The following is a 13,263-nucleotide window of genomic DNA, read 5'->3' as shown; positions in this document are numbered from 1 at the left end:
GAATGTAGCCCCTTCCCAAACAAACATAGTTTGAAGCCCTTGTCAAGATCAGGAAGCCTGTTGTCAAAGACATCCTCACCCCACTTTGTCAGATAAATCCCTTCTTGCTCAGTAGTCTTCACTCCTCAGAGAGTGAGTGCCCCACACCCACAGAGATCAAAGCCCTGCCAGCAACACCAGCCACAGGGGCTGCCTCACTAGATGCATCCATTCCAACCTGAGCCCTTACCCGCCATCAGCAGGATTAAAGAGACCCCAGCTGGACCCCCAGGCCATTTGCCCTTGCTCTTGAAGCCCTGTAGTCTCTTCTGATATTCTCAAGGTCTCCCCTGGCTGCATAGTTGGTGCCCACATGGACAAGCGGCAGGGTTCATAGTCAAAGGCCAGACAAGCCTTGGCAGTCTGCAACATCATGTCTGAGCTCCTGGCAAGCAGCAAACATCCTGAGGCAGCAGGGCAGGCTGGCAGAAGAATGCCTCTGTCTCCTTGGGAGACAGTTTCTGATAACTACTACTCTCCTTTTTCTTAGAGCCTCTAGCAGTTGAGGCTCAATTGGCTCTGATGCCTCATGGCAAGGTAGGTCATCTCTCCCACCTCTTCCCAGGGCACTGCACTTGCTCCATAACTGCTGAACCACAGGTGGAAAAGGGTGCCTAGGTGCGTGGCCAGAGGTAATAAGCCTCCAGACTCCCTCATCTTAGGAGTTTCAACCTCTGACCCTCAAGGATTGTCTCTAGTTGTTCCTCTATCCTTGCAACATGGGGCTCAAGCTCTTGGCTCTCCAGGACCTCTACAAAGCCTGCTCACCACCTCCTACAGCTCTTCTACCTGGCAACTCAGCAATGAAACCAGAGCAGGCTGCTGTCGTACAGCAGCAGGTAGTGATTCTGGCCATGTCACCCCACCACCACAGCCACTGTGACTCCACCAACCCCCTCTGTTGCAGTGCCCATTTTGTGAATGCCTTTGGAGGAAAACCTGCTGTTCTCACTTGACCTCACACTGTTCTACAGTACTGCGAAACTGGTTCAAGACCTGAAGCTAGAGTAATAACTTCAGAGATATTTTTAAGACAAGCTGAAGAAACTGTTTATGAAGATATTTGTCTAAATGATCTTGAACTATTCAGTTTGATTTTTCTTACTCGGACAACTTCCTTTGAAAAAGAATTCTAATTTAAACAGACATTGTCTGAAATATATATATATATTTTTTTTTAATTAATTTTCTCTTCTTTCAACTTTATTGCCTTAGGTTTTGGAGACAAAGTGGAAAAGGCTTCCACTTTAATTGCATCCCTTGCTATAAATGTCTTTCCCAAGGCAATCAAATGTGAGTTTTCCAATCTCTTCTCTGAGGACAGAGACTTTGGCCTATTCCCTAACCATTGCCTGTTGCCTCTGAAATGTCTCTCACTTGATTGCAACGCCTTTGGAAGTAAATGGTAGGGCTCATCTGCCCAACTGTAGGTACCCAAAGTGACTTATTTCACATTACTGTTGGTATTTAATATAAGATTCAGTCTTTAGAAATACCTGTTTCTTTTGTCTACATAGGATGTTGAGTGATTGCTGTAGACTGACACATCTTTTAAATGCTTAAGCAAGGACAGACAAACCACACCATGTGGTGACAGTACTGCACAGAGTATTCCAGATGACTCAGTTTAAATTTACATAAATGCAGTTTCATATTCTCCATCCCATTCTTTTTGCATCTTATGATGACCAGATAGTACGAGAGAAGAAAGGGACTGTATGGAATGAGGATGTCCAAGCTGAGAGAACAGCCAAATACACAGTTTCTCCTTAATCCTACTATGGCCTCAAAGATTTTCCCTGATAAAAGCTAAGTGCCTCCTATCTGAACCTCAGAAGTGGTTTAACAGCCATGCTTTTAAGAACTTGAGTGCTACAGATTTTAAACATGAAAGTTGAAGCACTGAAGAGCGTAATAGTCTCAGCTACAAACCACTTCACTTCTATCAGAATTTCTTCAAGGAAGTCTGTAAAGTCAGGGGGCTCCTCCAGACTCCTGTGCCCTGGGGAGCTGCAATGTCCTTCCTAGAGGCATCGCATACAGGAGAGACAAGCTACCACAGACCTCAGCCAAATCAGCACTTGGATGCTGAAAGCTTTAAGTGTTTCAAATTTGTTATGTTCAATCACTAACTCAGCAGATGTGTAAGATTTTAATTGTCAGCTTCACTGCTGGGCATCTCTCATTAATGAAAAACACTTCTCAAATTTCAAAATCAGCTCTAGTGAAGTTTCTGTGCAAAGGTGATTACGGAGCTCTAAGCACACGTGATATGGTATGCACCTGGCCCATCTGGAAGGGAATAAATGGAAAAGTAACCAGTTTTATATCTGTTGTTTTTTTTATTTGTTTGTATGTTTGGTTGTTGTTGTTTTTTTCAACATTTACCCGAGGACCATGAAAGCAGTGGAAAGCTGTTCTTTCCCTGTTCTTCTGGTCACCCAAATATTGATGTTAAAGAGGCAGTAAATAAAGAATCAAGGCTCCAGTTAAAGACAAACATTTATCAACATTTCCCAAATGCCAGACATGCAGAGATAAGTATTGAAATTGCTGCAAGTAGGGAAAAACAGAACTGAAAAATGAAAGGAGAGCTCCTTTGGCATCTGACAATTTTTATTGATGATGCAGTAAGGAGGCAGGCTCCCTGCCAGGTCCTCACAGTTCCTGTACAGGCAGAAACCCTCTCCATCCCCTTCCCAATAGCTGAAGAATGGAATGAAAGGGCACAGACAAAAATCAGAAATGGAGAAGCTGAGACCCCGCATAAGGAACTGTTTGAGAATTTTAAAAGAATCATCTCTTGGGGTTTAACAGTATTTTAGATAATCAAGAAAAATATATATATTATTTTTGCTCTCTAGCTTCTGAACCATTAGGATGCACTCTCTTCTCTTCTCTGTAATTGTGCAAGCTAGAAGTTTATTTTTTCTTCATGAAAACCAGCTTCCTGATTCCAGAATTTTGTGATTTATGTAAAAGCACTGACTGCTCGTGGACCAGCATGACTACAGCAGCACACAGTGATCCAGATGGGATGAGGTAAAGATAAAGCACTGGAGCTCAGGGTCACTTTTCATCTAAACCTGAGACCATTCTGCTCCTCGGTTTGTACAAACTGGGGTAGTCTTCACAGTGAAATACTTGTTTGCATCAGAGAAAACACATTAATTTAATAACATTGAGACCAAGAATTTTACCTCATGCTATTTTGTTGCAATAACAATGCAACACTCCAAAGAAATAAAACAGAGATAACTAATAATTAGAAATTATAACTCCTGCATCCCCAGCTGCCTTTCAACTAGAAGCATCAAAGATATTATGGATGGAAATTGCCTATTAGTTCATCTAGTCTAACTCCTCGACAGTGAGGGATAAATATCTCAGGGTGCTATCCATTATAATACCGTCTGGGATAACTTGTTCATCTTTTGAATTTCAGCCATGTCTGGGATGAATAGAAGATCTGTTTGTTCTGTGTTGCAGAAAGAATACATTCAGTAGGTGAGAGCATAATAGATAATCTACCTCCAATGCCACCTGTTTGATTTTAAAAGCAACTCACATCTACTACGTAAAATCATTGGTGCTATGCTAGGAGACAGGTAGGAAATGAAAGGCTTTACATGTCAGTGCTTCTCAAGGAATTTCTTTTGCTGCACAAACCGACTGTCCTCAGCATAACAGGACCTAATTTCATATGCTCCTCTGCAAAGGTGCTTTGAGCTGTATGGAAATCCACATTTTTATTTTCTTGTTTTTTAAAGTTTGGAAGCAGACATGTCTAGAAAGAACATGGATATGAGAACTATTTCTTTTCCTCATTGAATAATATAACAGCCCTTAACATTAGCACAAGAGGAAAGAGAGGGCTTGTCTCTGTGTTGGCTTTCCATGTTTCACCAGGACTACACTGAGCTGCTATGAAGTGGTACCTCTCTGCTCAAGTAGTTGTGGATGAAGGATATTCACCCTTGTTTTGATGAAGCTATGACTGTACAATGCAATTTAGGGGCATATATTGATATGGTATCTGCTTCAGGCAACAGAGATGCCTGCAAAGTATGAATGTTTTCAGAAAAGTATTTTTTTCCAAGCTCTGTAAAGTCAAGATTTTAGCCTGGGACTATACAAATATTAAGAAAGCAGCTATCACTATGGACTATGTACCAGATGTGAAATATTCAAGTTCACCCTAAACAAAATTTCACCGAGGTCAATACAAGGCTGCAGTCCTCTGGGTACAGCTAAATTAATTTTTAAAAATATTTTATTTGCTGAAGCTGAGATGAGATGCATGAGATGTTTAGCCACCAAACAAGACAAACAAACAAGACCCATCATGATTCTAATATTAATAACATTTCCCAGAATGTTCCCGGGCTCTGGTCCACACTATGAAATAGCAAATTGCCTGGCTACAGGCTGAATATGTGGTCTCATGTATGAATGTTTTTTTCTCTCTGGTAAGTTGAAAGGTACTGGGCAAAAGTCTGACTTTATTGTATTTTGAAAAATTAATCCTATTTGCTTGTTGAAATTAGAAACTAGGAGTTTCTCATCGGATGTGCCTTCCTCCAACATTTTCAAGGCTTTTTTTTCCTTCACACCCATCTTCCTGAGAAGGATGTTACTCACGTAAAGTTTATCCAACACAGGCTATTAAGTCAATTAGCCAGTTACACTGCTGATATGGATATCATTAGCATTATCCTACTTCATTCACCAAGTTAGGCAGAAGATATTCTTGTAACAGTAAAGCTTAGGTATGCCTGATGACTTAATATGAGTCATGACGAGCTCAGAAGACTTGTGCAATCTCTTTTCAAACTTTCATGTAAAAATCAACACTACCTCTTGTACTACTGGCAAGAACTTGTTATTGCTACTAGCAAGAATACTTATTCCTTAAGAGTAAGTGGTAGAGGCTTATGATGAAACCAGGCTTGATTTTAGCTGCTACATTTGCACTTCTCTACCATAACCCCACCTCCACTCACTGGAGTCTTTATTTGCAATTAGACAATTTGACGTTTTAGCAGCGACAGAATTAATAGCATGCACACTAACCTAAATGATAGCCTTTAAGTTCTTTTTTCTCTCATTGTCACAAAAAAGCAAAAAGACAATTCTTAAATTCAATCTATTTGGCAGAAGCCAGTAGCAGCTTCCTAATTTAAATAGGAAAAAAATGTTTTTAATTTAATGTGTCTTCAACTGAGCCTTTAGGATATCAGGAATAATTCTGCATGAACAGAAAAGTATACCAGAAATGATTTCCACTTAATAATGTTTACAGTTCAAGAGAGATGTTACATAGGCCATTCAGAAAATAAAATCAACCAGAAATGTAAGTCTGTCTAATGCTGTGTCATGCTGTAATTCTCTTTCCAGAAAGATCAGCACAGCGCTTCGGGGTACACAGTCTCCTCTGAATGCATGCCCAATCACTCTTCGCTCCTTCAGGGTAGTCTATGCTCCTCAGATGGGAGCAGAGTATTTGACTTTTCAAATCAGTGACAAATTGTATTTTTTTTTCTGATTTTGGTTCTATTTTCAGCATGGTATTGGATACAAGTCAAGATAGAACTGGAGCAAATGTGAAAATTGCTGCAAGGAACTAGAATTTAGTAAGATAATAAATGGCATTTCTAAAGAATAAAACTGCGTCCACTGGTGCCAGGATACCATTCCCATATAATAGAGCCCTTAAAGGCAGAAAAACTGAGGATGAGAATAAACAGGAGACAGTATCTTCATCTCTAGTTATAATTAATCAAAATTTATGTCACTGTGGGTGTAAAATTCATCCTTTAAAATAGAACACAACGATAAAGCTGGAATTAAAAGAGAACTGTATCATTAATTCTCTTGTGACGTACATTTATTTATCGCAGATGATTTCTTAAAAACAAGGGCATAAATCAGTGTACCTACTGAGTTCCTAGCATTTTATTATTTGTCTCCAAAAATGTGAACACAGCCCACTAAGAAGGGAACCTACTTGTCTTGACAGCTGCTGGATCTATCCTCATATTTCTCTGACAGGGTATAAAAGTTAAAATCCTTCGGTGGTGGTGGTTAAGAGGACAGAGGACAGCAGGGATGTCTGCCCAACCAGGAGCATGATTTAGGTACTTGACTGCTGTTAGGGTGGGTAGAAGCTGCCTACCACAATTACAGGCTCTGCTTTTTGCGAACATCGCAAGGATGAAAAGCGGTGAGAGGGCAGAGCCAACATGGAGCAATACGCATTGGCCACCATCTCATGAGATAAAGGAGTCACAAAAGCAGTGTGTGCAACACCCAGACCCAGGGTTTCTCATGCTGAGCAGCTTCGTTTGGTCCCACAAAACATCATCTTCCCAGTGAGGTGCCAAGCACAGCCCATGCCAGGCATGGCTGCTTGTCCTGAGTCTGTGGGCTGCGGCTCCTGGCTGCCCAGCGAGCCTCAGACCTCCTGCGGAGTGCTGTGTCTCGCCCGGTGAAGCTGGCCTTCAGGTGGGATGTGGGGCATCAGCTCCAAGCACTGTTTTGTACGTGCACATCTCGCCTGCTCAGTGAGGCTGTGGCCAAAAGCTGCCTCCCTCCTCATATCCACACTGCTCTGCCTGCCCTTCCCCTGCACGCCCTACTCACAAACACCCACAGTAGGATGTGTATGGAGCTCTGCTCATCCTCCTCACTACCAAATTCTCTTCTCCAAATTATGCAGCTGCTTTGGTGGGAGGTGAACCTTACTATCCTCCTATTTCTGGCTATTAAAAAAGAGAGGGTTTGGGGTAAGCAAATTCTAAATGAACAGCGTCCTTCCTTCAGCCATCCAGGCATGTCAGAAAACCTTTAAGAACCTATGGGAATGTAAACTGAACATGTGGTGATTGAGGGTCAGGCCCCTACATCCTCTAGAACAACCACTGCAGGAAAATCTAAAAATGCATTTAAGAGAAAAGTTGGAAAATCACATGTGCTGGAAAGTGCTAGAAGCTGTCCTTCAGGAGCAAGCAGAAGAGGCTGGATTAAAAACTGGATTAAAATCTGCAAACCTAAGGTTTCAGTTCTTAATTTTTTTCCCATTGTTCCATCAGAACCTCACCTAAATTTGAGAGCAAGATTGCAAGTGATTTAGAATGTAGTAACTTCTTTTCACTATATTTGAGTATAAAATTTCTCAAATACTTCTCAAATACAAATTTCTCAAATACAAATAGCATTTTACTCTACAGAATCTGGCTTTCCACTGGCAGTGTGTTTGTACTCAGTGTGTTTGTACTCAATGCAATGAATGCATTGCACAGAAGATAATAATATTTTCATACACTTTTGTGCTACCACTCCTCATAACACCTAGCCTTCTTGCACAGCCCTCTTGGCATGCTGTCCCATGGACATACCTTGCCGTGCAGGTCCTTCACCCCCTGGATGCTCCTCATGCCCAGATCAAGGCTCTGAGCATCCCTGAGCAGCTTTCAGTAGCCCCTGCTACTGAGACTAAAACAACGTCACCTCTACAGTATTAAACACAGAGAATATTTTATCGGTGAAAACACAAAAATGGTAATTTTAGTCAGTATCTCAGTCCTAGCCATCAGCAAAGGAATGCACAAAATTAAGGCTAAGTATGAACATCAGGAACCTGCAGCATCCTTCAACTTTGAAAGTGCTCAGCACTGGGATGGGGACAGATTACTGCAGCATTAATGCTGGAAGTGAACACATCAAGCCACTGCAGGGAATATGCAGAGCATATATATTCACACACACTCATATGTGCATCAGTACGTTTATATACTTAGCAGGGATCTATTTTTATACAATTATGGAATAAAAACATATCTACACCTATAAAAAAGAATTAAAGCTGATCGTTCAGAAGGAACATATGTGACTGCACCCTTCAGAGTTGCCTTTTAATTTTAAAAATAATGAGTGACTCTCTTTTGACACTAATTTTATAGGAAAAGTATTTTTTTCACTTCTAATTGAAGTTATTCCTGATTTATATCAGCAGATGCGACAAAATAATCAGATTTGAAGTGTTAGACAGATGGTAACTTGACTTGTTGCAAGAAGGCAAATATTCAGCAGCACAGAAAAGATTCTCTACAAGGGAAAAAAATGCACCAAAATAGCAAAGCACCTGAAAAGTGATTTCTCAGAGTCAAGAACAAAAGGATGTAGACCAGTTCTTTTCTTACACCATTACTGTGCCAACGTGACTTTTCTGACTTGAATCACATTAATTTATGCCAAAATGTGGAAGATGGGAATGAAGCAGTAGTTACAATGCCAAGATAAAAAAGAAGCTTTTGAACAATATGTATCATATAAATCACATATTAAAATGAAATAAGCAGATTTCAGCAATATGGGCTGTTATAATTATCTCTCAGTGAAGCCAATGGAAACTGTTGTTTGGGACATCAAGACAAGGTTGGAAGAAATGTTTGCGTTCTTAAATGAAATTTCTCTGAGAGCACAAAGGAAAGAGGACTGTAAGACATATCAAAGTTTTTCTCATCTCTCAAGTCACAGAATGTGTTTATTTTTCAAACAAATTCAATAATGCATCAAAGCAGTAAAGCTGTAGTTGTCTTTTATAGCATTTCCCTACAGGAGGTAACAGTCAAAGCTGGGAAAATACAAATACTAAGGTTATCTAAAAATACTGCACTGAGCTACTTCAGAATACTTCAAATATTTTGGGTAACACATGCTCTAATTATACCGTTGTATTATTATCAAATTAAATAGCTTCATTTTTTTTTTCGTACTAAAACAAGACAAGCCACCTGAGATATCGTCTATTAATTTCAGCACTACAAGCCCAGATTCCCAGTAGAGAGAGAAAAAAAATTCAATGGGAAAGAAAAGTCCTTACTGAAACCGGACAGCTATTAGCTATGTAATACACTGCTAACTTCTCCCCTTAAACAGCTTGTCTACCCTGATCTAGCTGGTTCAAGCAAGGCTGAACAGAAAAGAGTACATTAGAACAAAAGCAAACCGATAGCAGATGGTAACTCGACTCATAAGTAATTTCTGAAGCTGAATGAGAACATGCCAAAAGATATTCCAATGCCACAAAATTTAACAGATGCAGTTGTCTAACAGATTAAGCTACTTGTTGCAATTAACATTTTATGCCTTTACATGTTATCTCAGAAAGCAGCAAGCATTCAGTTGCAGCTGAAACTTTATGAGGGAAATATAGTGATGGTCACAGAGGTACGGATAGGAGAGTAGGATGACCATGATGGTAGGGCTGCAGAACAACCTTCTGTTTGTTCTCCATGAAACTGCCACGACTCCTGAGCCATTCTTTCAGTCTTCCAAAGAAATGCCAGAGTACATGATGGGTTTAACCCAAATTCACTCTTTATTTTAGCTTGCACAATGGTTCACTGACTCTCAGCTACAGGTGTAGCTATCGAGATAACCACAAGTCATGGATTTCAAAGCACACTTACAAGAAACTGATCCCTCAGGAACACCTATGTGTCCGTGAGGCACAGGGAAATCTGTTGCTGAAATATTTCTGACCGGTACGTCAAAACTTTCTTTACCTCGCTTGGTATGGAAAAGCCCTGTAAATGCACGAAGTTCAGATCTCCTGTATAAGAACGAGCGTGCCACGCACCGTGTAAAAGCATGCAACTTTTCACCCCGAATTGTTGCTCACACCATGTCGCAACAAGAGGCTCTCACGACCCTCCTCCAAGCATCAAAAGGCTGCCAGGACGTGCCTTATTCCCCTCTCCCCCCAAAAACCCTTCATCCTCCACCAGTCCCACGACCCAGCGCGGGCCCGGCCGTGGGCGGGGGATGCTCCGGCAGCCCGGGACAAGCCGAGCGGAGCCCTGCAGCCACCGGGGGCTGCGAGGCAGGGCCGGGGAGTCGCGGAGCACTCACCGCGGGGGCGGTCAGGCGGCGGATGCTCTCGCCCAGCGAGTCCAGGTTGACCCGGCGGCGGCGAGGAGCGCGGCGAGCACCGGCGCTGGCCGCGGAGGCGGCGGAACCGGCGGCGGTGATGGAGATGGATGCGGCTGCCAGGGACGGATCGGAGGGGCCGGGGGGGCTGCGGCTGCCGTTCCAGCAGAGGCGGGACAGGGGACACTCGCCCTCCTCCTCGGGGCTGGTCTCCGGGCAGTCGGAGCCCAGCGAGCTGAAGGACTCGGAGGAGATCTTGCGGCGGGACATGGTGCCGCGGGGCGCCGGGGCTCAGCGCAGCGCGGCGGGCAGCCGCGGCGGGCAGCAGCGCCTAGCCGCGGGGCGCCGGGGGCGGCCGCCTCGCATGGCCGCGGGGTGCCCCCGGTTGTGGGGGCTCCGGGGCCGGGGGTCGGGGCCGGGGCCGGCTCAGCCCCGCTCCCAGCTCCGCGTTCGGCCGGGGGCAGCGCGGGTGCGGCGCCGGGAGGCTTTAAAGCGGCGGCCGCTGCCCTCCTCTGCCTCGCCGCCCTCCCTCGCTCTCCCCTCCCCCGGCTCCCTCGCTGCTCCGCGGGGATCACGTGTTGTTTGGAGCCCTTTCCTCCTCCTCCTCCTCCATCTCCATCTCCTCCTCCTCCTCCACCCGCCTCCCCCCTCCCCGCCTCTCGCTGCCGATGTCCCCCCGCAGGGGCTGGCGGACACCCGGCACCCTCCCGCTGCGGGCATCCCGACCCTAACCCCGACCCCAAACCCGGCCCCGACCCCAAGCCCGGCCCCGCCGCCTGCCGGCCCGGCGGTGCTGGACAGCTCCCTGCAAAGCTCCCCGAGCCCCGGCTGGCGGCGCCTCCGAGGGCGAGGGATGCCAGCCGACAACTTTTCCGAGCGGCTTTTCGTGGGAAAATCACGGCTTGGGAAAGAGGAGGAGGCTGCAGCGCGCTCGTCAGGTTTCAGAGGCAAAAGTTGCTGCCGTCTGCCCCTGCTAACGCTGGGGTCGTGTCCGCAAAAAGAAAAGGGCAGAGTTCCTTCCGCAGCTCTGTGCTACGAGAGGGAAAAGGAGACGGGTGGAGGAAACTAAGCAGGAGAGCTTTGATGTAGGATGACACCCTTAAAGACAATGCAAGGGGTCTCCTTCCCTACCCTACTCGACCTTCCCTACCCAAGCAGGCAGGCTGAAGGAACCTGGAGAGTTTCGTGGCAGCCGTGATTGTCCCATGATTGCAGTTCTTGGCAGAAAAGCTGTGAGATGTGATCTCAGTGGTTCATCCTGCCATCTAGACCATCATTGATTTATCTTCAGTTAAACAAATCTTGTTTTAAAAAGCACTCTTTCTAAAATAGTTTTTACTCTACCTTTTCCTTACATTAGGGCATACATTTTACCACCTCATCCTGTTAAATGTCTGAGCGTAGCCTAAACAAAAACCCACTAAGACTGGGGAGATCTCCACAGGCATGGAGCAGCCTTGAGCATGGCCCGAGGCAGCACAAATCATGTGTCTGCATCCAGAAGGGACGCAGGGCTGTGGCTGAGCAGGCTGCTTTTAACTAGGACAAGGCAGCCCTCACTGGGGTGTTTCAGTGTCATAATTCCTGGCTCTGTTGGCTCACCCAGTTTCTATTTCAATTTTCTTTTTGTAGGAATATATTTGGAGTGAGAGAAACAATGCATCTCCTTTTGCCATGGCACAGTTTTTAAATGTCTGCAGCTTGAAGCCTGCACGTTGAATGGATGTATAATAAAGCCAGGTTGGTCCCTGCTGCCTTCTGGTCTCTTATAAATGTTACAGTTGGGATGCAGACAGACTTTCTTTTGCAGTCCTGGTGATCCCCTGGGCAGCATTAGGACAGGAATCAGAGATGTCTCCACTTGAAAGTTAATCCACACATGCACCTTCAGATCTGTTGTCCTCCTCTGTCTTTCCTCCTCTAGCGAATAACAATATTCATTGGTACCTTAGCCCATAGAAGACAAGTTTTTCTGCCTTTTCGATCTTCCCTCTAAAGAAATGCTCTCTCTGCCAGATTCTGTGAGGCCTGGCTACACTATCCCTGCCTGCTCTCCATCCAAGCTCCTGACATGGAAGGGATCTGGGCATTTAGGACCTGGCATTTTTTTAGAGGCTGAAAGGTGTCCTTTTGGCGCTAACCTCTGTCATAAGCGCAGGGTGTTTTGTGTTACAGTGTTAAATTCCTTCTCATGCTTCAAGTTCCATTAAACTTATTTCCTTCTAGTAGACCATATCACACAGTCCTCAACAAAACAAGCTTCCACTGGTTTCCTGCCAGCTGCAGTGACAGGGAAAACTGGGCAAGAGCCACATGGTTTAGTGTTGAAAATGCAAATGCATATTTATAAGTCTAAACTGCCAACATACCAAAGTGTCAACTGGTTCCATGTGCAGTACTTCAACTGTAGGACTAGGGTAAGCAACTTGCTTGTGGGCATATTTGCATTTTATTCAGCCTTGGGGAAATACGTTTTCAAGAAGACGAAACTGCCATTTTTTAAGCCTTCTGTTTCCACTTTTTCTTGGAGCAAAGTTTAATGTAGCACTTCCCAGTGCAACTTATCATTGGTGTTTGACAGCACTCTGAGTTCCCCTTGCAGCATTAAAAATGACTTTCTTCATGCCGCTCATGGCCATATTCCTTTGGTGTCTGTAATATGGCGACCCTGAAATGGGAAGGGAAATGCTTTGCTTCAGTGAATGTTCCTGAGGTCAGGATTATTATAAATGAATGCACTCACGTACCAAACCAATTCATTTCAAGAATATAAAAGACATTTCCCTTCAGCATCTAGACACTGGAGTTGACCATTCAGAGTAAAAGATGCAATTAGGGCTTCAAGGCTTCTATTACTCCAGCTGAAGCAGTACTTTGGTTAAGCCTGGACTCAGTGTCGCTGTTCACTGGCTATTTTGCTCAGCCTTAACCTTTAGCACTCCTGGAAGACCTAGCTGCTGCAGTCAGAGATGTCAGCAATCTGCCTACTGCAACTCTGTTTGGGATTCCTGATTTTAAAATACATGAGATCAGATAGAGACACCAGCTGAAAAAGTACCAAACATCATCATGAGATGTCGAGATAAAGGACAGCAGAAGATCCAAGATGATGTATCCATGTCCTGGAGGTCAGCCTGGTGAGGCCAACAAGTCACTGAGACCATAGACAGTTTTCCTCATTTTATTCCTTCTGATCAAGATACAACCTTGGCAAAAGCTAAATACCACAGAGGGCTGCATCGTCAGATAGTCAAATGTCTTTGACAGCACGTAGACAGCTACAGCACGTAA

At 44.3% G+C, this 13,263-nt stretch overlaps 1 protein-coding gene across 2 annotated transcripts in view; it reads right to left on the bottom strand.

Moving 5' to 3' along the window:
- The window catches only part of GUCY1A2 (guanylate cyclase 1 soluble subunit alpha 2), a 145,844-nt gene extending 135,235 nt beyond the window's left edge, over positions 1-10,609 (bottom strand). For both annotated transcript variants that reach the window (XR_004751236.1, XM_035327465.1), the window contains exon 1: positions 9,955-10,609. Coding sequence is in view for 1 of the 2 variants with exons in the window: in XM_035327465.1 (XP_035183356.1) it covers positions 9,955-10,242 (288 nt within the window). In the remaining variant the exon portion in view is untranslated. The remainder of the gene's footprint in view (positions 1-9,954) is intronic.
- Positions 10,610-13,263: the final 2,654 nt, after the last annotated feature.

This window comes from Oxyura jamaicensis, chromosome 1 (assembly GCF_011077185.1).
Source record: "Oxyura jamaicensis isolate SHBP4307 breed ruddy duck chromosome 1, BPBGC_Ojam_1.0, whole genome shotgun sequence".
NCBI lineage: Eukaryota > Metazoa > Chordata > Aves > Anseriformes > Anatidae > Oxyura > Oxyura jamaicensis.
The sequence above is the reverse complement of the archived record's forward strand: the minus strand, read 5'-3'. Positions and strand labels throughout refer to the sequence as shown.